General features: G+C 38.0%; 1 protein-coding gene across 1 annotated transcript; it reads left to right on the top strand.

Moving 5' to 3' along the window:
- The first annotated feature begins 6,097 nt into the window (after positions 1-6,097).
- gbp (glycogen synthase kinase binding protein) lies at positions 6,098-7,792 on the top strand. Its single transcript, XM_079895509.1, has one exon. The coding sequence runs from the start codon at positions 6,497-6,499 to the stop codon at positions 6,971-6,973; it is 477 nt and encodes a 158-aa protein (XP_079751635.1). The 5' UTR covers positions 6,098-6,496; the 3' UTR covers positions 6,974-7,792.
- The last annotated feature ends 16,591 nt before the right edge of the window (positions 7,793-24,383 follow it).

The raw sequence follows: 24,383 nt of genomic DNA, 5'->3' as shown, positions 1-24,383 counted from the left end.
CTTCCGTCTGCACATCATGGATCTGTGTTAAGTTTTTCTGTTAACTGGCTTCTCTCACAACAAATAACCCATGATCCCCACCTATATATACTTCAAGGACTAACTTGTCCAAAAAAAAAAAAAAAGACAGGCCTGTTCTTCCTTTCTGAGAAACTAGCTAGGACAGTCCAAATGAGACAGGGCAAGTTTTACAACTTTCATGATAGCATTGCATGGTGGAGGAGATTGCAGCCTATTACCTCTCCATTCATATCACATATTTTATTTAGATGTAGAGTTTTCTTTTTGACACTATAAGGTCCAGCAAACATAATGATCCTCTTCCAAGGGACCTCTGCTTAAAATAAAAAGCACATTTTTTGCACAAAGATCCATTTATACTGTAAAAAAAGGTGCTGCATACTAAATTAAATCATTTACTTTTATAATGTTACTGTATTGAAGCCAAAGCAAATGATTCAAATGTTATCTAGAAAATATTAAGTGTATATTTTGTCTACCTAGTATTAGAGTCATATAAAATTCAAATCATACAGCACTTCTCACAATAAATATAATTTGAAAGTAGATTTAATTAAGTTTAATTAAAATACCTTTTTAAAATCTGTAGGCTACATATGTTATATAGATATTGCTCTATTAAAGCAGATGAGATATTTTTTGGTTCATACACTGTAAAAAAATGATATGATCAATACTTTATGACATCATTTTTTTTACATTGCTTTAACTCATCAAAATAAGTCAATTTTTTACTTTTGCAACATGAACTGCAACCATCTTTTTAATTTCAATGTTTATGAATATAACAAAAGCACATAAATTACAAAAGTCATTTTGAAGAAATGAAGTGTGCAAAAGTTGCTGCTGCAATGCTAATATATTTGCCAGGGTGTTGTTTTTTAAACGCCAAAGTCAAAAGAGCAAGTCTGGTATGTTTCAGTTCCTCCCTTCAATGGAAGTCAATGGGATTTCTTTGTTAAGTCTGATGCTTTGAAAAGTAAAACTGCACAATTTGAGATATCATTCATGTCTGTAGCACCAACAAAGATCTATAATGTTAAGGTTTAACCCTAAAATAAGCAGTAGTGAGTGATAATCACTAATAATAGCATCAATCAATCGGTGACTGAACTCTATGCACATGATCAGACAACTATTTAAATAGTTACTCTTACCACGGTAAACAAAAGTGTTTGAATAAAAAAGAATGACCCCGACCTCTTTTATCACAAAGGCCACATGGCACAGTGGGTTCTGGGTAAGGTGAATTCTGAGAAACCAAGTCCCTGTGGCCACACTGATGACTGAAACAGTGAGCAACGGCACACCAGTAGTCTAGTCTGTGTTTGATACTTCAACAAAGACAGTGTGTGCTTAAGACTGTTCTCCTGCTGTGAGGTAAACAAGGAAAGCTGCCATGGATGTTCGGCCACAATCTGTGCACATACAAAATCAAATGGTGAAAGCAGATGCATAATCATTTGCTCAAACATCTGAATAATAGTTTAAATAGATGATACAACCCCTCGATTCACTGAAACAAAATAAATCAGGTCATAGAAATCATACTAATCGCGTACATAATGTAACTTAAAAGTGACGTTGCATTGTATATGATCAATAAAACTCTCTTCCTTCTTTATCCACACACACCCCTTCCCTAAGTGTTATGTAATACAGATTGCAAACACTGGTTGACCAAACCCCTCAGTGATCCTGAAGGGTGGGTAATGTGATATGCAAGTATGTTCTTCTTTTTCTGCAAACTGTCAGTAAAAATGATCAGATTTAAACATTGTTAGTTCATGAATGTAACCCATCTCATTAATAGCATATTCAGTGCAGTGACCAAACAAAATGATGCAAAAGTTTGAGGTGAATAACCAAAATTGGCAGACTGTTCTGATGGGCACACTAAGGATAAATTATTACACTTGATTTATCAGACAATAATTGCATGGTTTGGTGCCAAATGCAACCAAATGTAGTTGTGTTCAAATAGTTCACAACTGTTTCTAAGAACTCTGAAAGAGGACGTGGTTAGACTGAAACAGAACAGAAAGTGCCAGAGAAGATTATAAAGATACACCAATTCACATCTTGATCATGGTTAAGCATGTTGGAATAATTCCACATTTTGTATGGGTTCAGATGCTTTCAAAGACACAAAAAAACATTGTGAAAGTATCATAAAAGTAATCCATATGAGTTTTATGGACTATGGAATTGTATATCGTCAGATAGATTAACATAATCATTCACTGATAATCTTCTCACCGCTGTGACAGAGTTGAGTCAGAGAAGAACCGGATCAATCAGATTTGTAAACAGATCGTTCAGACCGGTTGTGTGAACTAAATCATTGAAAGGATCTGACTCAATAAAATGTATTTGTTCAAAGAGTGCTAGGGTGGATGTCAAGAATAATTAAAGGATTAGTTCACTTCAAAATGATACCACTATTTTTTTTTTCCTACTCTGGAAGTCAACGGGGTACATCAACTGTATGGTTACCGACATTCTTCAAAATATCTTCAGTATCCTAGTGTTCAGCAGAAGAAAGAAATTCAAACAGGTTTGAAACAACTTTAGGGTGAGTTAAAGGGATAGTTCACCCAAAATGAAAATTAGCCCATGATTTACTCACCCTCAAGTCACCCTAGGTGTATATATATGTATGTCTTTCGGAATTTTGAGAGTATAGCCTACAATTCTATTGCGGTTCTGAGCCTGCTGATCAACTATTACAGATCCATTGATTTTGGTTGGATTTTTATGATTTTTTCTGTAGAATGAGTATACTGTTTGGTGAAAAGAATGACATATTGACTGATGTCATAACTTGGGGCCAATGAAGTAAAGATGAAAATATTGGAAAAAAGTGAGAAAACGCCTAATTTTTTTTGCATTAAATTGATGCAAAATCATGTAGAAATGTGTTTTAAGAGTTATTTTTTCAGTGGATGTTGTTCTGTGCACATGTGTTCTGTGTATCTGGAATGCATTTATTGACAGCCTACCAAACCCACTGAGGATTTGAGGAAAAAAAAACATTTTTCCACATTTTTCTGATAAAAAATAAAGGGTGCATACCACTGATCTATATAGAATGACATTATATAGATCAGTGGTGCATACACTAAAATGGCCACAATTTTTTTTCGCAATATTTCCGGCAGAGCAGACCCTCCAATTATTGGTTCTTAGGGTCAAAGTTAACAGAAAAAACACAAATAAAAAGTATGGCAGACCATGTCAGGTTCAACCCATTTTTTAAGACTTTGGCTCCCCGACTAATATGACATTCTTCTTTCAGACGAATACAATCGGAGTTATATAAAAAAAAATGTCCTGGCTCTTCCAGGCTTTAGAATGGCAGTGAATGGCCGTTTTGAAGTCCATTTTGAAGCAATGAGTTTGTGTTAGAAAAATATTAATATTTAACATGTTACAAAGTAAAATTCTAGCTTCCAGCCATACGCAGTCTATTTACGCCTAAAGCACAACTTGTGACGTCGGAAGTAATGTAGTGTAGTGTAAATATCAGCATTACGTCGCATTACTCGCATAAGTTGTGCTTTAGACTTAAGTGGAATCCGTATGTTCATTTGGCCGGAAGCTAGTTCTTTTACTTTATAAAGTTTTAAATATGATATATTTAAGATATTTTTCTTACACAAACGCGTCACTTCAGAAGGCCTTTGTTAACCCCCTAGAGCCGTGTGGAGCACTTTTATGATGGATAAATTTCAAAACAGAAATGGCCATTCACTGTCATTATAAAGCTTGGAAGAGCCAGGACATTTTTTTATATAATTCTGAATTCTGTATTCGTCTGAAAGAAGAATGTCATACACACCTAGGATGACTTGAGAGTGAGTAAATCATGTGATAATTTTCATTTTTGGGTGAACTATCCCTTTAATGATGACAGAATTCTCATTTTAAAGTGAATTATTATTTTAATAATGTACATTTTGGCCTGTTTCTCAGGTAAGTAAATTATGAAGAATTTAGATTTTAGGAGGAACTATTCATTTAATCTTGATGATTCAACAAACACTGCAACAACTAAATGCTGTAATGAGTCAGTTGCATATCTGTATAAAAGCCCAGTTATTAAGTGAGATTTTTGACACAATTCCATTTAGACCGCACACACCTTTAATGCTGGGATGACTGAAAATAAGAGAAGTAGGGGAGTGCGGGGCACAACCTAACACATTTTGGTTTTGGCTCAATTATTAAAAATAAGTTAGATTAATCTTCTTTTTTTACACAAGCAACATACACATCTCTGCTACAAATGAATACTTAAAGTTTTTTTCTAGAACCTACCATTTTCGTACAGTTGCACTGAAAGTGACAGAAGTGCACATGTTACAACTTACCGCATATGCAGGGTTAATTGTAACAGACAGAGGGGTTAGTTGTAACACTTGTGTGTAACACACATAATTCAGTCCTATTTTATCTGTGTAGTTTGTACATCTGTGTAGATAGATATCATACTTCCATCCCTCATCCAATCATCCTTCTATTATGGATCGATATCATGGATAGAGATATATGAAAGGGCTGCACAGTTTTGCAATAAATAAATAAAATCATCAAATATTGTAATTGCTATTGAATTATAATTTGTGTGTGGCAGCTGCATGCAAAATTATTGTTATTAATAATAATAAAAACATGCTCAAAATCACATTTTAAAGGGTTTATTGCATGAAAAACAGGCTTTTTAATAAATAAACAAGTGATCAATGCATAGTTAACAAATGTGAAAAATTCCAACATTGTTTGTGAAAGTCCAACAAAGTTAAATATGGCAATATATATATATATATATATATATATATATATATATATATAAAAGTTGTGTGGCTCCCATTTTTCATTTCATTATCGTTGTACACTTGGAGGCTTAGCTGTAACACTGTGCTACAACTAACCCCGCTGGGTAAAAAATATTTTAAGCCTATAGCTAACAGTTGCTAGGAGTTGCTGATATGTTTCAAAATGGTGCAATGTTTTAGCCAACAAGACCGTGATTAAGGTAATATAAAGTTAGATTTGGTGACGTACACACCCAACTCAGAAACCGAAAACATGATGAAAAAATGTACTTGCATGGTGTCAAAACACTCTTTGTCCAGTATCTTAACAGAATCTTATCAAAACTTTCCACAAATTCACGGGAGACTGTCTTCTGGCAGCGAGAGATAAAGAGCGGAAACACAACCTGCTTGACCCTGACTATATGTGAAAGGTCTGTGTTACATTTAACCCCGCGTTAGGTTGTGCCCCGCGCTCCCCTACACACACGACACACCCAAAGAACATTAATAAGGGCCTTCTTGCTATTTGCAGCCAGATGTTGTCTACCAACAGGAGATAACACAACCATGCTAACCAACAAAACCTTGACCCTTGCTAAGTCTAGGCAAGGGGGGTTCAATCTTTAAAGGTGATGATACACTGGGTAACTTTTTGAGCAATGTGTCTGGGCAATGTTGCTGTCAACGGGCAACCAGGTGAGACACAGGGCCCACGGCCAATCTAAAATATCCAGATAAAAATTTGTTGCCCATTCTCAATGGGAAAGTGCCCAAGCAACATTGTTCAAAAAGTTGCCCCATGTATCATCACCTTAAGACCCCCAAAAATGATCATTCTCATCCGAGGGACCCCCATTCTAAAATGTAAAATTCAACTATAGTCTTATAAGTGTATTCATATAATTGTAAAAACCCTATGTATACTGTAAAAAAACTAACATTATAAATATGTGATAAATAATAAATTTAGTTCCACCAGAGCCCAGTATGAAAACCTCTGGTCTAACCTAACATGTCTGATGCAACTGTATTTTAAGGTTCCCTTGATTTCTAACCGCCTGGCACGTGCCACACGAGGTGAACGGGTCTTCGACTCCCCAGTTCCAAATATGGACATTTAGTTATCAAGAAAGATACTGACTCGATGGCATATTGGTGCAATAATTCATAACTTTCTTAGAAATCAAGTACATCTAGTCTAATGTCACATTCAGCTGCTCCAGCATAAGAGTGCATAGAGTTCGCACATGTGGCTGTCTAGTGCATCGTTTTTTTTATGCACTCGGTTATGTAATGCAATGATTGATGATACCGAGTTCCGCGGAGACATATGGCGGTGCCAAAATAAATATAACCACCAAGAAAGCTAAATCGAGCGGAAAATAATATTTATGTTGAAGCTGAAACGTATAAAACCTCTCTCCAACTTTTAACTAGAACATAATACGTGTTTACGTTTTAAAACTGAGCATGCGCCCCCATCCTTCAAAAATGGTACGTGCCGGATTCAGCGTCATCCATTGTTTACAAATCAACCCTTGAGCTGTTTCTGTTGAGCAGCGTGAGCGTGGCGGACGCCGGGTAAACGATCCCATCCATTTGAATAAAAACAATTATCACGACTGGATATTATTGTACATAAAGATATATTCAAAATGCCTTGTCGAAAGGAGAATTATATCTTTTTGGAACAGTCGGTAACGGTGGATTCTAAGGAAGTAGACGCTCTCGTGTCGAAAATCGGCGAGGCGCTTCAGCTTCACAACAATAGCTCGAGTCAGAAGGCGATGTCACGTTTCCACGGTCTCACCACCAGCAGCAAACCGCCGAACGGCGGCAGCAACAACAACAACAACAACAGCAGCAGCGCGGCGGGCGGTCAGCGGTGCATCCGTCTTCGCAGCCGGAGTTTACGGACCAGCCGGGCCAGTCCGTACAATCCGCCCGGATCCAGCGATCAGGAATGGGACCATTTCAAATCCTCGTGGAACCGAAAGAAAATCGACGAGGACGATCCACACCAGCTCCTCCAGGAACTCATACTGTCGGGGAATCTGATCAAAGAGGCGGTCAGACGACTCCAGTTTCCCTCGGAACCACCGGAGAACGACATCTCCAAACCTGTAGACTGAGTTCACGAGCCCGCAGATGCATGGACGTCGTCACGGTTTCAGATCATGGGGCAGCCAGCTCGTTGTCATACGTTGGTTTTACAAACTTTGATATCACACCCTTATCATTTTTCTATTGTATATTACTGAGATGGAAATGTTATGTACTTTGGACTGTTTTGCAATGTGACCCTCCTTATTTAGTAATTGTTTACATTGTTTATCTCAGTGTTTGAATTGAAATGCAAATGTGATGCAAAAATCTAGTGGTTTATAGCATTTTATAATAGTATTAACTGGCCTCTGGTTGGTTTGTCCTAGAATGGTGCATCTTGTTTTGGTTTGCTGGAGTTCAGCACTGTGTGTCAGTAGCAACCGAGAACTGCTCAACTGCTTTGTTTACTGGTGTAGATGTGGTCGGGCTGCTGATTTGCAGTCCTCGCCTAGATCAGGCAACGGGTCACACTTTTTGTTTACTCATCAAACTATATTTGGATACCGACATATCGCTATTTTGATTTCAAACTGGCCCTGTGTGCACCTCGGGAGGGCCAATGTCCTCTGTCCCTTTCCATGTGAGGAGCAAGGCCAACACTCCTTCTCAAAGAGACACTGAGATCAAACTCACTCACATGCGTGTGTGTTATACATGGGGGATGTGATCACTGATCACAACACTGTCACTGCGGTGTTTTTTTTTTTTTAATTCCAATGTGGAGTTCTCATGTTTGTTTTTTGTTTTCACTCTGTGTAAACTCAGCGTATGCTTCGCAACGAAGTGTTTTTAATAACTCTGATTGTTCAGGGAATTTGGTGTCTAATAAACATGGTGTGTTTTTTTGCATAAGATCATTTTAGTTGTCTATTCTTGTAATCATTTCTGGTTTGAAAATGGTGATATCAGGCGATAATTATAATAGGCTACTTTTATATTTGCCATAGTACTGAATGATCACCATTCACATACTATAAACAAGGTACTTAAAAGAACGCATTACCAAAGTACATGTCCAAAATGCAATGTTAATAACCATTAACCATAATACTATGGTACTTTTTGACTTGTGACTCAATGCATTTTCTGTTGTGGCATTTTTGGATCCCATATTTATGTGTGTAACTCAAGTAGCCTACTATGTTTTTTATATAGTCCCTTAAGTAGCTAGGCTACTATACAATTTAACTACACTAGTAAAAAAAACGTGTTCAAGAATGAGACCACATGTGATTATGAGCGAAAACACAAGCTGACTCGCCACAGCTATGATATCTTAAGTGATATGGTCTTTGCACATGGTATGCGATTTAAAGTTAATAAATGATTAAGTAATTCATAAACGCAGCATTAGTACAGCGTCTAGCTAAACTCTATGACTTTTTTTTACCATAATTATGAGGTTAGAAGCTTGGTATTTTGTCTAATCGCCCAGCAGATGGCAGCACAATGTAAATCACACCAGTTCAGCTTGGGAAACGTCTGTAAATCTGAGGGACATAAACATACCACAGCTTTGCTACATTAGGAGATCAACTGAATTATGAAAGAATCAGCATATGCTCCATGAATTAAATACAGTTTTATTTATAAAAAATGCCCCTCAAGAATGCATTTTTATCAACTGCTTACAGAACACAAAAGTGAGTAAACAATAAGCCAAGAGGAAAGGCCAGGGGTTCAGGGATGGCCAAACATTACATAACCTTTGAATCCAGAAAATTATTATTATTATTTTTATTATAAATAAATAAAGACGAAATAAAGCTTATAGTTCATTAACATATAACAATCCTCTTCACACACATACACAAATTACACAAAATCACTCAATCCTTTTTTCTTTTCTTTTTTAAATATAGGATATAGGATTATTTAATATAAATGTATTTAGGCCTAAATAATATAAATTCATCTTTTTGAAAGCAAGAAAAATGGGGGATAATTTTTATAGTCTTACATTTGTGGATAAAATATTTTACAAGCCAAATAATACAAAATAAACATTTTCATATTGCTTCTCCCCATAAGTTAAAAACCCAAACAAAACATCCTTAAAATAAGTCTTTGTATATGAGGTGTACAATATCTTGCCAGAGTTTTCTTGAATGATCACAATGCTTAAAAAGATGCGAGAGAGTTTCTGGTTGTGAATCACAGAAAGTACAATTCACATCTACTCAATTTAAAAAATCTCTTTGACCTTATTTGCCAATAGATACTTTTCAGGAAGAGCCCAAACTTTCTTCCACAAAACATTTTCCACTAACGTTCCACTGAGTGGAGACAAAATCATTAAGAAATAGGAGACTATTATTTTTTTATGTGGATGATTTAAAGCATAATCTTCCTACATACGAGTCAGCCTGGCCTGGGAGATGTGTGTCAGAACTTGACAAAACTCTATTATAACTCTTAAATACCATAATAACACCATTAGGTATAGCACCAAATACAGTGGCAAACTGTTTTGGAGTATTATAGTGAGACAGCAATTCTTGATATGTAAACCATCCTGATTAAATAATTAATGATTGATCCCATTATTATTTCAAAAATAAAGACTTATGTTTATGACAAATATCCTTATTATTCCAAATTAAGTAATTGGTTGGAGAAAATGTTATTAAAAATCATAGACCATGCCAATAGAAATGAGAGAGAGCAACAGGGATCTTATCAATACTGAAGTTGCATAACAATACAAAATTTAAACCTCCCAACTGAGAAAATACATAATCTGGTATAATATTCCAAATACTGGATGGATTTCTCAAGTAATTCCTCAACCAGTTGACTTTAAAAGTATTATTTAAAGTTGCAAAATCAACAAAATTCAGACCGCCGTAGGCTACTGTAGCTGTTTGACAAAACTTAAAACATTATTTTTTTGTGTCTTATTTTTCCATACAAAATTACACAGTAATTGATCAATATTTTTACACATTATTCTATCGAGGTCTAAAGAGATGGCTGCATATGTCAGACGTGAGATGCCTTCCGCCTTAGAGAGCTCAAGGATGCATTACAATGGCTGCATCCGAAATCGCATACTTCCCTACTATATGTGATTTTCGAATAAGCCATCTAGGCGAAAAACAGTATAAAAGAATATGTCAGAATTCACAGTACTCATAAAAGAAGAGGCAAAAAGTACCCGGGTAATCTACTTCCTATTCCGGCGAGATTCTGGCCCTGTCCCAAATAGCACACTAAGCACTCGTGGTCTTCCTCTGAGTCCGCACTTTCGTGACGTAAGGCCACTTTGACTGTCGGGAAGAAGTCTGTGTGAATACGATGAACACTTTACTGTCCCATGATGCCACTGGAGAGGATTTGTGAATGGCAGTGAACCGACTCAACTGACCTTGGTAGGTTACATGATAATGACAGCATGGCAGATGTGCGTCCAGATAACATTCATACTACACACATTCATACTATATAGAACATACTTCCTTTAGCGGCCATAAAGTAACTACTTATTCAAAAAGTATACTCAAGAGAGTATGCGATTTCAGACGCAGCCATTGATTTGACTCAATTTGAGTGACAGATTTTTACTTGACTCTGATTGGTCAATCATTATGTCACTGTGACACAACCATCCATCAGCCCATCATCACCAGATCAGCATGCTCCCCCCACTCGTGTGTATGTGTGTGTGTGTATTTTAATATTAATATTTTGAATGAGCTTTTATTTTTATATGTTCAGCTTTTAGTTAAAATTTTAGCAGTTTTGTTGTGCTTTGACATTTTTATTAGGCTATAGCTCTTATTTTTTAAAGATGCACTATAATTTTTTTTTTGCTCAATTTAAATGATCAATCCTTCCAAAATGTGTTTGTCTTAACCTGATTCACTATGGTAAGCCTGTTATAAGTTTATATTTTAGAGACAGGATGGTTTTCGTGGGAAACTGCATATACACCTCACTCGCCCATGCCAGTGTTCTTCTGCAAAATGCATGCAGTTTTGTTTTTTAACCGCTAGAGGGCCAAAACTTACATAGTATACCTTTAAAATAAATATTTCTATAGCTGTTTATTTCACATTTAGTTTAAGTAATTTTAGCACTTCAACTTTTCTAATTTTCTAATCAATGTAATTTTCCATCTAATATTATTGTTTGATTTTATTTCAATTACGAAAACCTATTTTTAATTTGTTAACAATAACAACACTTGCACTGAGTGGTCAAATGTTTTTGTATATAACAACTGTAGCCCATAGATGGATTGAAAATACTTTCAGAGAATCAGAGTACTGAATTCGATAAAGATCTTATTTCTCAATCATTGTGTAGTATGAATACATTACCAGACATAGCCTACTACATCCTCCATGCTACCATTGATCTTTGACCTGACCACCAATTACAAAAACAATGATGTTAAATAGTGCAATGTAACAAAAAAGAACAACTTTCTTGGTACAAAAACACTAGAACTAACACTAACACTAGAAAAGAGCACACAGATTTCCAGAATTTTTTCATCGTTGTCCTTAACAATGCTGTCATGTGTCAGTCTTACTCTTTTCATACTAACACAAGTTAGACCAGATCATTGGCGCCATCTTGCAATACAAAAAGGTATGGTAGAAAACTAGTAAAAATGGGCTTGTGGGACTTCAGTGTAAAGTTTATAGTGAATATAAACCTTTTGATATATGGCTAGAAGCTCAGGAGTCTCCAGTTCAAGCAAGAAAATGAAAACATTACTCAGAGAACAAGGTACCAGTAAGAAACAATGAACTAGATAAGAGAGAATGTACACTCTAAAAAATAAACGTTCCAAAAGGGGATTTCACAGCAATGTCATAGAAGAACCATTTTGGAGTTCCCAAAGAACCTTTCTGTTAACAGTTCTTAAAAGAAAACATTCTTCTTGTATATATTTTAATAATCCGAAGAACCATTCTTAAAGAACCTTTTGTGCAATGTAAACTATCATCTTAATCATTTGATCAAATAAATCAAGTCACAGTGCTTTTGATTTAGCAGCAGCATTTTTTTGTAAAACACAATGCATAATTTACTCCACCTCAGAGAATCTAGAGAAGCTGCTTTTTAACTTTGCACAACACACCAGCTGTCATTGTCTGCTGAATTTAACCACTCATCCTCAAAGTCACACGGGAACGGCACAGTTCTCACCTGAAATCCCCAATCCACCAGAGGCTTCTGCTGTTCCTTCAAATGTCACAAACACCCGAGGCTCAAACAATTATACATAAGCCTTACATAAAAACATTTTTTTTCCATGTTCTGTCCTACATTCTGACCTACATCACAAAGTGACGATGATGAAATAGGGAATCCAAGATCCAAACCAAAAGTGTTGCTGATTTTCTAGCTTTGAAGGCGAGAATGAGTCACACCGGCAGTTGTTACGCTTTTGAGATCATGCGGTGTCTCCTCATTCCTTATGATGTGTAATGCAGCTGGACATTTTTACTTAAGTTGGCCAAATGCAGCATGCAATGTTTTTAATGTGTTGCTATACAGTAGTGAGTGCTGGATGGTTGCTAGGATGTTCTCTGTGGTTGCTAGGCTGGCCCAAGTGAAAATACAAGCGTGCACTGCCAAGTTAGAAATGACCTGTTCCTCTTCCTTTTGTTGTTGTTGTTTTGTATATTTTGCCCCAGGGGGGCATCGCTTCCCACTATCATAATTACCAGTTATGCATGTTCTGAACATCCTTTGTTTTTCCATCAAATTTAAACAAAATAGGTGGTTGAATAAAATGTTCGGGAAAAAATGGAATTATATAAAAAAATTACCTCAAGTTAACATCCGCTAGCTAAATAGCTAGCCAGTTAGCATCAGCTAACAATATTTTTCAAATAGCCTGATTTTCAGCATGGTTACTTTAATAAATATTAATATTTATCTACTGTTATTTTGGCTTGTATTTTTCATTTTAAGCTAACGCTGATTGTACTCTGATTTTGCTGTAAATGTATAAGCAAATTGCTTTGTCAGAGTGGGGGCATTTTACCCCACCTGTGTAACATAGCAGACTCAGTGAGAGCTGAGGGATCCATTTGCAGAGAATTATTAGAAGCAAGGTTAAATCACAGAGCCGCAAGCCAGGCAGTAAAGTCCAGGGTCAAAAAACAAGAAAACAGTCCAAACAGGCAATAAAATCCAAAACACAAATCCAAGAGAGTAAACGGTATAACAAAGCAGATAATCCTAAATCAAAGCAAGATACAACAATGGGACAACACTTAGAATTGCAGACCAGGCAAACAATACTTTGCAATGAATAAAGGGAATCAGGATAGAGTATATAGGAAGGAGAAACCATGTGACAGGAACCGAGGATAGAGTTCTGTATACGGGAGAGGGCGCCCTCTGGCGGTTAGGAGGAGGAACCTCAGGTTGGGATGTTACAGAATCCCCCCCTTTATGGACGACTCCTGGAGTCTTATGTGGCCGTCCTCATGGTCTCGGAGCTGGGCTTTGAGGTTGATCCCTATGAAAGTCATTGAGGAGAGAATGGTCAAGGATATCATTGGTGGGAACCCAGCTGGGTTTCCATCAATTTCTAATGGTGGTGGTGGTAGTATGGGTTCTGCATAAGTTACAAGGTAAGCGGGCTTGAGAAGAGAAATATGGAACGTAGGTAAGATTCTGTAAGAAGCAGGGAGTTGGAGACGGTATGTGACAGGGTTGATCATTTTAATGATTTTGAAAGGGCCAATGAATTAAGGACTTAGTTTCTTGCAAGGAAGGCGAAGCTTGAGATCTCTGGTAGAAAGCCAGACCATTTGACCAGGTTGAAATGACAGGGCTGCTTGTCACCTGCGATCAGCAGTGATCCATTGTCGTTGGATAGCACGTTGAAGGCTTACATGGGCAGCATCCCAAATCTCTTTGCTGTGTCCGGAACTTCAGGTTTTTCAGTCCAGGGGAACAATGGAGGTCGGTATCCTAATACACATTCAAAGGGGGTTAAGCCTGTGGAGGAATGGATGAGTGAATTCTGTGCATATTCTGCCCATGGTAGGAATTTGTTTCATTGGTTCTGTGATCTATGGCAATATGAACGTAAGAACCTGCAAATTTCTTGATTAAGTCTTTCCACCTGTCCATTGCATTGAGGGTGGTAACTCGAGGTTAAACTTATGTTGATGTTCAATTTTTGGCAAAAAGCTTTCCATACTCGGGAAGTAAATTGGGGTCCACTGTCCGATACGATGTTTTCAGGTAGGCCAAATATTCTGAATACATGGGTAAAGATTGTCTCAGCAGTGTCAATAGCACTGGACAGTCCTTTCAAGGGCACCAACCTGCAAGACTTAGAGAATCTGTCCATTATAACCATGACAGTGGTATATCAGTTCAAAGGAGGGCAGATCAGTAATGAAGTCTACGGCAATATGGGACCAAGGCCTTCACAAACTTGACATCCTTCGACATTGGTGACATAGGTGGCCAGGGTTGGCCACCAGAATTATTGTCTGACCACTGGTGTGGTTGATGCCATGGTGTCCGGAACTAGGTGATGTGTGAATCCATTGAATAACTTGGGTGCTTTGGTTTTCAGGCACAAAGAGTTTACCTGCAGGGCAGTCAGTGGGAATTATACCAGGTTGTTGGGAGTACTCGATGTCCATCATGATATCCCACACAATAGGTGCAACAACTATAGACGGGTCTAGAATGTGGGAGTTCACTTGAGCCTTTTTGTAAATACATGATAAGGCATCAGCCTTGCCGTTCTTGCTTCCAGGTTGATATGTGACAGTAAAGTTGAATCTTGTGAAGAACAATGACCATCTTGCTTGACAAGGATTCAGACGTTTGGTGGAAAGGATGTACTCAATGTTCTTGTGATCAGTGTGGACAGTGAATGGGAATTTGGCCCCCTCTAACCAGTGTCTCCATTCTTAAAATGCGGATTTGATGGATAATAGTTCCTTGTCTCCAACATGGTAGTTCAGTTCAGCAGGGGACAGTTTGCGGGAATAGAAGGCGCAGAGGTGAAGCTTGGCTGTATCACCATCTCTTTGTGAGAGTATGGCTCCAGTTTCAGTGTCAGAAGCATCAACTTCCACAATGAAAAATGGTTTGGGTCTGGATGATGAAGGATGGGAGCTGAAGTTAATCGGTTCTTAAGTGTTTGAAAGGCTGTATTTTCGGTGTGAGTCCACTGCAAAGTCTTGGGTTTGCCCTTTAGCATGGAAGTCAGGGGGCTGGCAACAGAGCTTTAGTTGTGTATGAATCGCCTGTAGAAGTCGCAGGTGTGCTTGGAGGTAGGCTTGCATTTCCCCAATTTGCTTCCGGAGATGCAGCAGTTTCTGTTAAAAATCTAATAACATGAAAACTCTTTCATGAAAAATAACATTTTTCATACTTGGTTTAAAATTTTTGTCATTGTCACTGAAAACTAGGCTAACTGCTCTTGACACATTCAACTTTTGTTTCACAGAAAAAAATCACACAGTCCTTAAGTGGACGTTTTTCCTCACCGTGAATTCAGACATACTTCTTTTGTCTCATGATGTTTTTCGCCTACTATTTAGTAGGGAAGTATGCAATTATGGATAGAGCCATTGATTCAACCGAGTTGTCCAAAAACACACTCGGCAAGGATTCACCATTTTGTTGCCCAGAAACAGGCAACAATAAATTCTGAGGTGACTTCATTGGGAAATATTGTTGTTGGTGCATTAAAATCAGACAGGGTGACTGGCAAAATTGTACCTAAAATTTAAGTTACTCAGTATCGTCTTTTCTTGTTTATTGAATGGTTGTAAAGCAACGTCACACTCGAATTCGCTGTTTTCCCAAGTATTCAGGAACAACAGTCCCCTTGTTCATGTGATATTGTTTTGATATTAATAATGTTTCCCTTAAACAACAAAATGGCCAGTTCATACAGAACGAGTTTTTGCGTTCCACTACTGCTTTTCAATAGCTTTTCTGTAAAAATGCCTCTCGCCCATGAGTGTCGCGTTTTAAAGCCACAATGTCAAATAAGAATAAAACGCACCACTAGACACTTATTTTCAATTGGTCTCGCATTTTTAAACGTAAGAACTCTGTATGAATAACCACTAAGATATTAAAAAAAACTGTCTAAATTACATCTTCTGCACCTATCAGAAAACATAACATCAGAAAAATGTATTTTGAATGCAAAGTGGAAGACACTGATTTCAAAGCAAACCACACACAGACCCAGATACACACAGTCTGCTGTTCTCTAATTAGTGCCCATTGTGTGACACCATTTTCTCTGATCAGATACCCGTTGGTTCACAGGGTCACTTCAGGGCACACCTGTGAGCAGTTGAAACATGAACAAACAACTTGAAAGACTAATGAATAGCTAAAAGCTGAGATAATTAACCTCATCATCAGGGTACACCTGGGAAAAGAACAACCATGAGAGTGGCCAGCAACCAAAAAAACAGCTGTAAATAAATGCAGCTAAAGGGGCACATTCATATTTGATTGAAATGGTAGTCATCTATTGTCCTCGATCCAAACACACATGCGGCACTTAAGCTTTAGATAACACTTTAACACATTTTTTTTTGCATGTTCTTTCACAGAGTTTCCTTTTTACCAGGGCCCTCTAATGACAGTACCGTGAGCAGAACAAAAGCAAATGGCAAATCTTGAATTAGTGTAAAAGTACACTGATACACCCCTACTTTGCATTTTTAAGACAACACTTAAAAAAACAGTGTAACCAAGGTATTTTAAACATGGACATGTACCATTTTTATTGACATCAATGATTCCATAATTAACCATTAAAATCAATGGAAATTTTCACATGCACAAAAGCTTCTTTAAGTGGAAAAATATTCTTTAGATTATTAAAATGTTCTTACAAAAAAAGATTTTTTAACAACGGTTCACTGAAAGGTTCTTCAGTGGCACAAAATTTTTACTTGAGCGCAGCGAATTTGAATAATTGCCGTGTCATGCGTGAGACGTTGCAAAAAATGTGAGATATGAGCGCAAAGGTTAAGCACATCCGTCTGGCGCTTACATGGGAAAACAATGGAAAAGTATAGAGCAGTGGAATGGGAAAACGCTTTCTGTGTGAACGGCCCCTAACAAATTTCTTTTTTATAAAATGTATTGCTTGAAAAGTGTTTGTGTGCTATATTTCTTTAAAATAAATATTTCTTGTCTGATATTTTGTTATATATCATACAGTGCTATCCATACATTTTGTAAGTGTGAATTATGTGTCAAAATACTTTTATGTTTCCCTGTATTTTGAAGTATTACCATCTCATATACCATCCATACTGCCACATTTCTGTAAGGGAAGCTCTTGAGAAACAATACATTGGTTTTGAAAGAAGGTTTCTCACAGTCTTTGTGAATTACTGCTTTTGTCATCCTAAACAATTGCAGTCTTTGAGAAAGTGCACAGCACAATGGGCGTCCACAGCTTTCCATCTCTTTTTGATTCTCTTTCCCATTCCATTCTGTCTCCCTCTTTTCTGGCTGGCATGATGATCCATGAATGGTCAGCCCCCTAAAATCCCATCTTCAAACATGTTCAAGCTTGTGACTCCCTTCTGCATTTTTGGCAGGTATTTAAAAGCTGTCTGAAATCCCTCACACACACCATGTGTTATAGCTGATTAGCACGTGACATTTGTGCTAGAATTTAAATATTTGTGTTTGACAAGATAATACAGTTTGAGATTACTCTTCACATTTATAAGCGTGTAAAGAGATTGTGTTTTAAAATGATTTGTTGAATGCTGTTTGGGTGTTTTTGGAGGGGAAAAAAACATTCTACCTCTCAAACATGCCGTTTTGTTTTGTTTCCCCGGAAAACAGCCTTTACATTTTTAAAGCAATATCTCTGTTCCAAAACCTGAGCTTTATTTTAAGGCATCAAAAACACACAGATGGGAAATCTGTTCCTAAAGCTATAGGCAAGAGAATAATGTTATGCACTGAATGCATCCTTCTCCATTAATGTTTGTGTGCTTTTATATGTCATGCTTATTTTACCATTACTATTTTGGGAACCGAGCTAATGTGACATTATGTCTCTAAGAACACACTTCTACTCAACTTACTCTGTTTACTGCGTCATTTCAAAATGTTGAATATTTTATGAACTCTATACATGCTTGCCTTTGCTCTCCGAATATGACAGCAAACTGTCAGATTCACCATATAATCCCTCCATCTTTCACATTTTACATGTGGAGAGTATCAAGAAAAATCTTTGGTGTACAAGCAATGTTTTCTGACACAGTTCTGCTTCAAATATGGCATAACATATTCCTCCCACTGACACAGAAAAGAGAAAAATATCAGCCGATCTTCTCTTGAGCTACATAAGTAGCACTAATGTTTGAACCGTTGCAAGAAGTGCTGCAGATAGCAGTTTAATCCACCATCACAGGTCTGCAAAAGGACCAAAGAGTTGCTAAATTGAAACTGGTCCTGCTGAAACACTTTACTTAAACACTGCATCTTTCTACATTAATGCAGTGCTGGAGATATGACTGTGCGGATAGTGGACATTTAAACAGATGATCGTCCCAGTTACCCATTTCTCCCTGGCCTTGCGAAAATCATTTTGTGAAATTGGATGGGCTAAGGTTAAGGATGGGCCAAGGATAGTCCTTGGACAAAGAGTTGATACAACTCAGTTTATCGGTCCTGTCATAAGACAGGGACAACCATTAGCACTAACAGGTTGACTTCAGATGCATAAAGCTTCCTCCCACTCACCCTACAGGCAGCAGTCCAATTTTAGCTGTCTGTGTAACACAGACTGTTTAAAATATGAAAAAATGGAGCAATATTTGACCAATTTCATGCACAGGAAACTGTTCTTGAGCAAGAGTGCTTCTGTGAAGGCTTAAACTAACTATGTCCAAAAGTTAGTTTTTTTTTTAAAGACTGACAAATGTTTGAAGTCGGAGATCAAAGACTTGTGCTCAGGCAATCATTATTTAATCAAAGGAATATTTAAAAAAAATTTAACTGTACAGCTGAAAAAGAGAAGTTATACAACTGAAATTATCCGAAGGCCAAAAGACTTGCACTTTGGGTGAAAAGTCAGCGGTTCTCCAGCATGAATTTTTTGTTTGCATATTTTAAGGTCATTGCACAATGATGTGATCTCGGCAGATTCAAATGCTATTCAAGATTTTTCATACAGCTATAATAAGCACACCCTTCCAGTAGCCTTGTCCTACTCATGTGTCCCAGCTGTAATTTGTTTGCGTGTCTGCCTTAGGCTTTCTTGCACATTCTTCACTTGTATTTAGCTACTTTAAGGCCTTCACCTGGCCTCCATTTGGACTTTGCTGCTGTTCTGCCGCAAGACTGTTTCTAACATTTCACTCAGGTGTTGGACAGCTGCATAGATTGCAGGGTTGGAAAAAATTCTGAATTTAAGGATGAGCTTGCTTTTAAGTTTTTAGTTGTATTTTTAGGTCTGTAAAACCAATCTACCATCTAGGCTATACAAAAGGGGACAACTTAAGGTAGGGACACATCAAAACGACGCCAAAGAATTAGCGCTGATGAATAGCCTAATTAAGATTAAGCTGACTGTCGCGTCGGGACATAAAAGCTGCACTTAAACACACCGAGAGAACTACAACTGTCAACTAGCATGCACGTTCAGCGCATAGGTTCTGCGCCTGCATGTAAATGAGACAACTGTCTATTTCTGCAGATATATTATTCTATATTCGTCAATTAAAAAAGGGAAACCAACAATGCAGATACCGTAAACAAAGAACAGCCTTCTATCTGTACCGTTTTGAGTTCTTTGCCCTTTGTTTTGCTATTATTCTCGTGCACTGACTCGTTCACTAATGCCGGGGACACACTTAACAACTAGCTGAAACCTCTATGGCTGAAACATTCTAAGACAACTGAACACACTTACAGACTGTTTCCAACATTGACTGGAGCAGAAGTGAACACCGACCGAAGCAACTGTCTCTGACTCGGCGCGTTTGGACATGATCAGTCGTAAGTATCAAATTACATTGATAGGCCTTATGTATGTCCCTGGCTTAAGCTGAACAGCCAATCAGAGTTCTCTCTCTCACCGACGGCCCGACGGTGATTCTACATGCTGAATCGGCCTTTTAAAAAACCTGACGATGTCCGACTAGAGCCAACGGTCCGGAACAGACAGAAAAAACTACGGCCGATCGTCGGCTTGGTGTGTACCTGGCTTTACTTGTTGTTACTGAAAAAGTGTGGTTGTTCGATGACAACCTTTGCTAGTGTAATGGAGGGATGAGTTTTTTTGAGACGTATGAGTTTTTTTGTTGTTGGTATTTTCAATGCATTTTGAAATGAACTGCTGCACCAATCTGAAAGTTTCTAAGGAGAACTGTGTGATAAGTTTTGAAAAAGTGACCAAAGTATTGAGAAATGGGTCCTATAGCGATTGTAAAAAAAAAAAAAAAAATAAATAAAAACAACTGTGATTAGTTCACTCAGATAGATAGATGCTCCAAGAGACCGTGGGGGCGTCCAACTGCATCGCCCTGGGCTTGTTCATATCAGAGAGGGAGGTTGGTGTTAAAGAAGTCAAAGAGCACAATACTGTGGCGCACAAGCACAAGAAGGTTCTAACTAGGAAAACTACTTTACATACAAAAACTTGTTTCCTTCTACATGGATGATGTGAAATCCATTTTAGTGCAACAACATATAATATTAAGGATGATCATTGGGGCAATTGTACAAACACAGCGGGTCGATGACAACAAGATCTTCAGCCATTAAGGCAAGTGAATCAAAAGGCAATTTGTTTAGTGAGCACAATATGCAGAGACAGGAGAGCTAGATTTTACATTCTATTAGATTGCTGAATGTCAAGATGTAGTGGTTAATTGGACAAAAATAGGACTTTCAGATGAGAGGCTGGAGAAGTCTTTTATGTCACGCCTCAAGAGATCTGCTCACATTACATTGGAATCTTAGAGGGTCAGACTTCACTATACTATTTTGAAATGAATGAGGACCTTTTGTATAGATGATATTGATTTAGATTAAACCTATTCACCATATCAACAGTAAAACATTAGCCACCTACCCACCGAAATTACCCGGAACAATTTGTCCCAGGAACTTTTTTCCCCCTAGACCTGTTGCTAGAGTAACCCCTCCACCCGGGTCCTACTCGCCCCGCTCTGTGCGGGCCTCGAACCCGGGTCTCCGGTATGAGGATCAGGCGCTCAAACAAGGAGACTAAAGACTGCAGCCTCTAGTGTCTGTCGCCTGAGCGTCTATTGAGATCAGAGGAGTGAGGTTTAATCGCACAGCGACTACTAGCTGGCCTCCGTAAAGCCACTTGTCCACCAGCGTCTCGATTTCTGACGCGACGCCAAAGCCCATTCATTTCCTATGGAACTACGTCAGGCATGCTGGGTCGCGTCGCGTCGATTTGGTCAACAGCGGCGCTGCAAAAAAGTATCTCGGTGGATACTTTATGCAAATGAGAGCGTCAAAACGCGGGGCAGCAGCCAATGGAAACTTGGCGGCGAGAATTTGTGTATGGGCGTTGCTATGGTTTCATATTTAAAGTACATTTTTCCCGGCGTGAAAATGGAGGAATTTTTTTTTATAAAAAAGTATTTACCGGTATACAGAAATTATCCCTCCAAAACTTCACAAATGTCCAGCCCACAAACCCCGCCCCCAAGCAGCGAAAACGTCACAGGCGTCGCGTCGGAACAAAAATTGATCGGACGCTGGTGGACAAGCGGCTTTACACTATAGCTAGCCGCGTTTCCACCGCGGTCTAAAGTACCGTGAAGATTAGGCAAATAATCAGTCAGGTGACGTAGGACTGCGCGCGACTTTACAGTTCCCACTGGATTTCATCCTCTTAATTTAAGCTTAATAAAGCCTGAACCTCGTTGTTGGTCCATCGGTCATCGGTCCATCGGTCAACTCCATTGTTGATTCGAATAGCAGACGACTGTTACTGCACGCAACGCAACAGATGGTGGTTGAATAAAATGCTGCGTGGAGTCAACCAATCAAAATGCGGCATGAACTCAACCAATCAGCATGTTCAGCACCCAAGTCCCACCCCTGAAAGTTCCTGAACTTTGTAAAAGTACTACCTCGCGAGCAGGGACTTTCGGAGGGGGAAATATTTACCCCGAACTTCATTTAGACCCTGGTTCCTGCGTTGTAAAACACACTGAGTGCACCCCAAAGTTCCTAGTTCCTGAGGAAAGTTCCTGCAGTGGAAACGCGGCTATTGAGTAATTGTACATCTTTACAAACAGTGTCTTTTATAGTCTTTTTTCTAAGCCAATGCTCGTCTGTCTCTCAGAAACGGCCCTTACCCCTCCCCAGGTGCCCTGACCTAGTTGTGAGAAACCTCCTGGAATCACGGGTAAGCACTCATTTTTCATCACCACTCTCAGGTCTCACTGGGAAAGAGAACAGCTTGACCAGTGTCCTTGGCTTCAAAGGAAGGATTTCCCCTTCCAGGTGAATGGATGATTTTAAACCCATTAAAGAAGTGTCTGTAGTTGTATAGCCATAGATCAGAATATAGTAGAGACTGGGTGGTTTCTTTTAAAATTCACCCTATATATTTTCTAAATGCATGTTATGTTTTGTATCGTCAGCACTTCATCCGTTCAAATGTCAAAAAAGAAATGTTGTACCTCACAATGTTATATATCAAAGACCTGGTTTCACAGACAGGGCTTAGATTAAGCCAGGATTAGGCCATAGTTCAATTAGGACATTTAAGTAGCTTTTATAAATGTATTTTTCTAAAGAACATTACTGATGTGCATCTTGAGACAAAAACAATGGCACGTACATATTTTTAAGATATATCAGTGCAAGTTGCTTTCATTTAAAACAGCTCAATCATTCATTTTAGTCTGAGACTATGTTTAAGCCTTGTCTTTGAAACTGAGGGAAAGTGTCATAACTTGATCTTTTGGTGAAAGCGACAGATTTTTCTCTGGTGACAAATGCAGGACTTGTCCAATCATTTAGTCTGCTTAAACCGCTCCCCTGCAATCTCATCAGCCTCCATTGTTTATTGCAACGCCTTCATCTCAAAATCCAATCAACAACTAATGAATAGAACCAAGTCCATGCCCTAAATTTTTTCTTTTTCCATAATCCGTTTCACTCGGATGTACGTCACAATGCGGAAAAATAGATATGTCACTACTTCTGTTTCATCCCGACTTTAATGTGCCTATAAGAAAATAGCAGCTATCCAGAAAACTCAACAACCAAACAGCAACATGCTAAAAACCACTGAGAATACCCTTTAAACCGCATAGCAACACCCTGGCAACCCCAACATTGAGGTGATGTGTTTTGTACAGATAATCATAAACTTTAAGAAATGTAAAATTCTATTAGTATACTAATTGTGTTTATCATTAAAATATTTGGGGTGATTGTTCAGATGCACTTTTCACAGGTTACTCGATGGGGATTTGGTTAGTGTTTCCTAAATGTGATTTGAAAGCTGCTAGACTCTTCTGCTGACAGTTGTTCCAAGACATTATTCTGTGCTCAGACAAAATAGTCTCAGGAAGTGCTTCTCTTATTAGAGTCTTCTGCTTCTGTGCTTTCCGTGGTGAGCTGATGTAGTGTTGGCACATATAGAGCCATAAAGGAGCTTGTGTGACTGGAAGAGCAGCATTTGGAAAACACAGTTAATGTTTCCTTTTCTCGACACTGATGTGTGGCCCATGAGCCAAAATGTTTGTAATATTTCTGTAAAGTGATAAGCAGTTTATTAAGAGCTGGTCTGTGTGATGTACAAGGAACACAAATCTGTAGATAACTGCATGATGTTTGATTAATTCTTAAATTATTTGCAGGTCATTTGTAATGTGTATTTGGTACAGAATACACTATAGATACCAATAAGATTGTTTTGTTATAAAAAGTCTTTCACAATTTAAACAAATTATGTTTGACAAACCAGTCACAAACTTTCACCTTTGAACTTTCAGCATGTTCTTACGCTGTCAGGATTCTTTGATGAACAGATTTCATTGAACTGCATTTATTTGCATTTATTAAATAAAAATCTTTTGTAACATTTTAAACGACTTCTCTGTCACTTTTGATAGATTTAATCATCCTTGATGAATAAAAGTCATTTCTACAGCAAATGTTTGAATGGTATCATTGTTTCCACAAAAAATGTTAAGCAGCAAATACTGTTTTCAGCATTGATAATAATAATAAGAAATGTTTCTTGAGCATAAAATCAGCATATTAGTATGATTTTTGAAGGATCATGTGATAAGACTAAAGTAATGATGCTGAAAATTCAGCTTTGCCATTACTTTAACCGTTGACTTCCCCTGAGATCTATGTCACCTTGTCCCTTTTCTTTCAGCTCGCACATGCATCCGTGCACACAGAACTGTACACACACTCACAAATGCAGCAGGACAG

Source organism: Squalius cephalus, assembly GCF_949319135.1.
Source record: "Squalius cephalus genome assembly, chromosome: 15".
In the NCBI taxonomy this organism is placed as follows: Eukaryota; Metazoa; Chordata; class Actinopteri; order Cypriniformes; family Leuciscidae; genus Squalius; species Squalius cephalus.
Note: the sequence above shows the minus strand (reverse complement) of the source record. Positions and strands in the feature narration are given on the sequence as shown.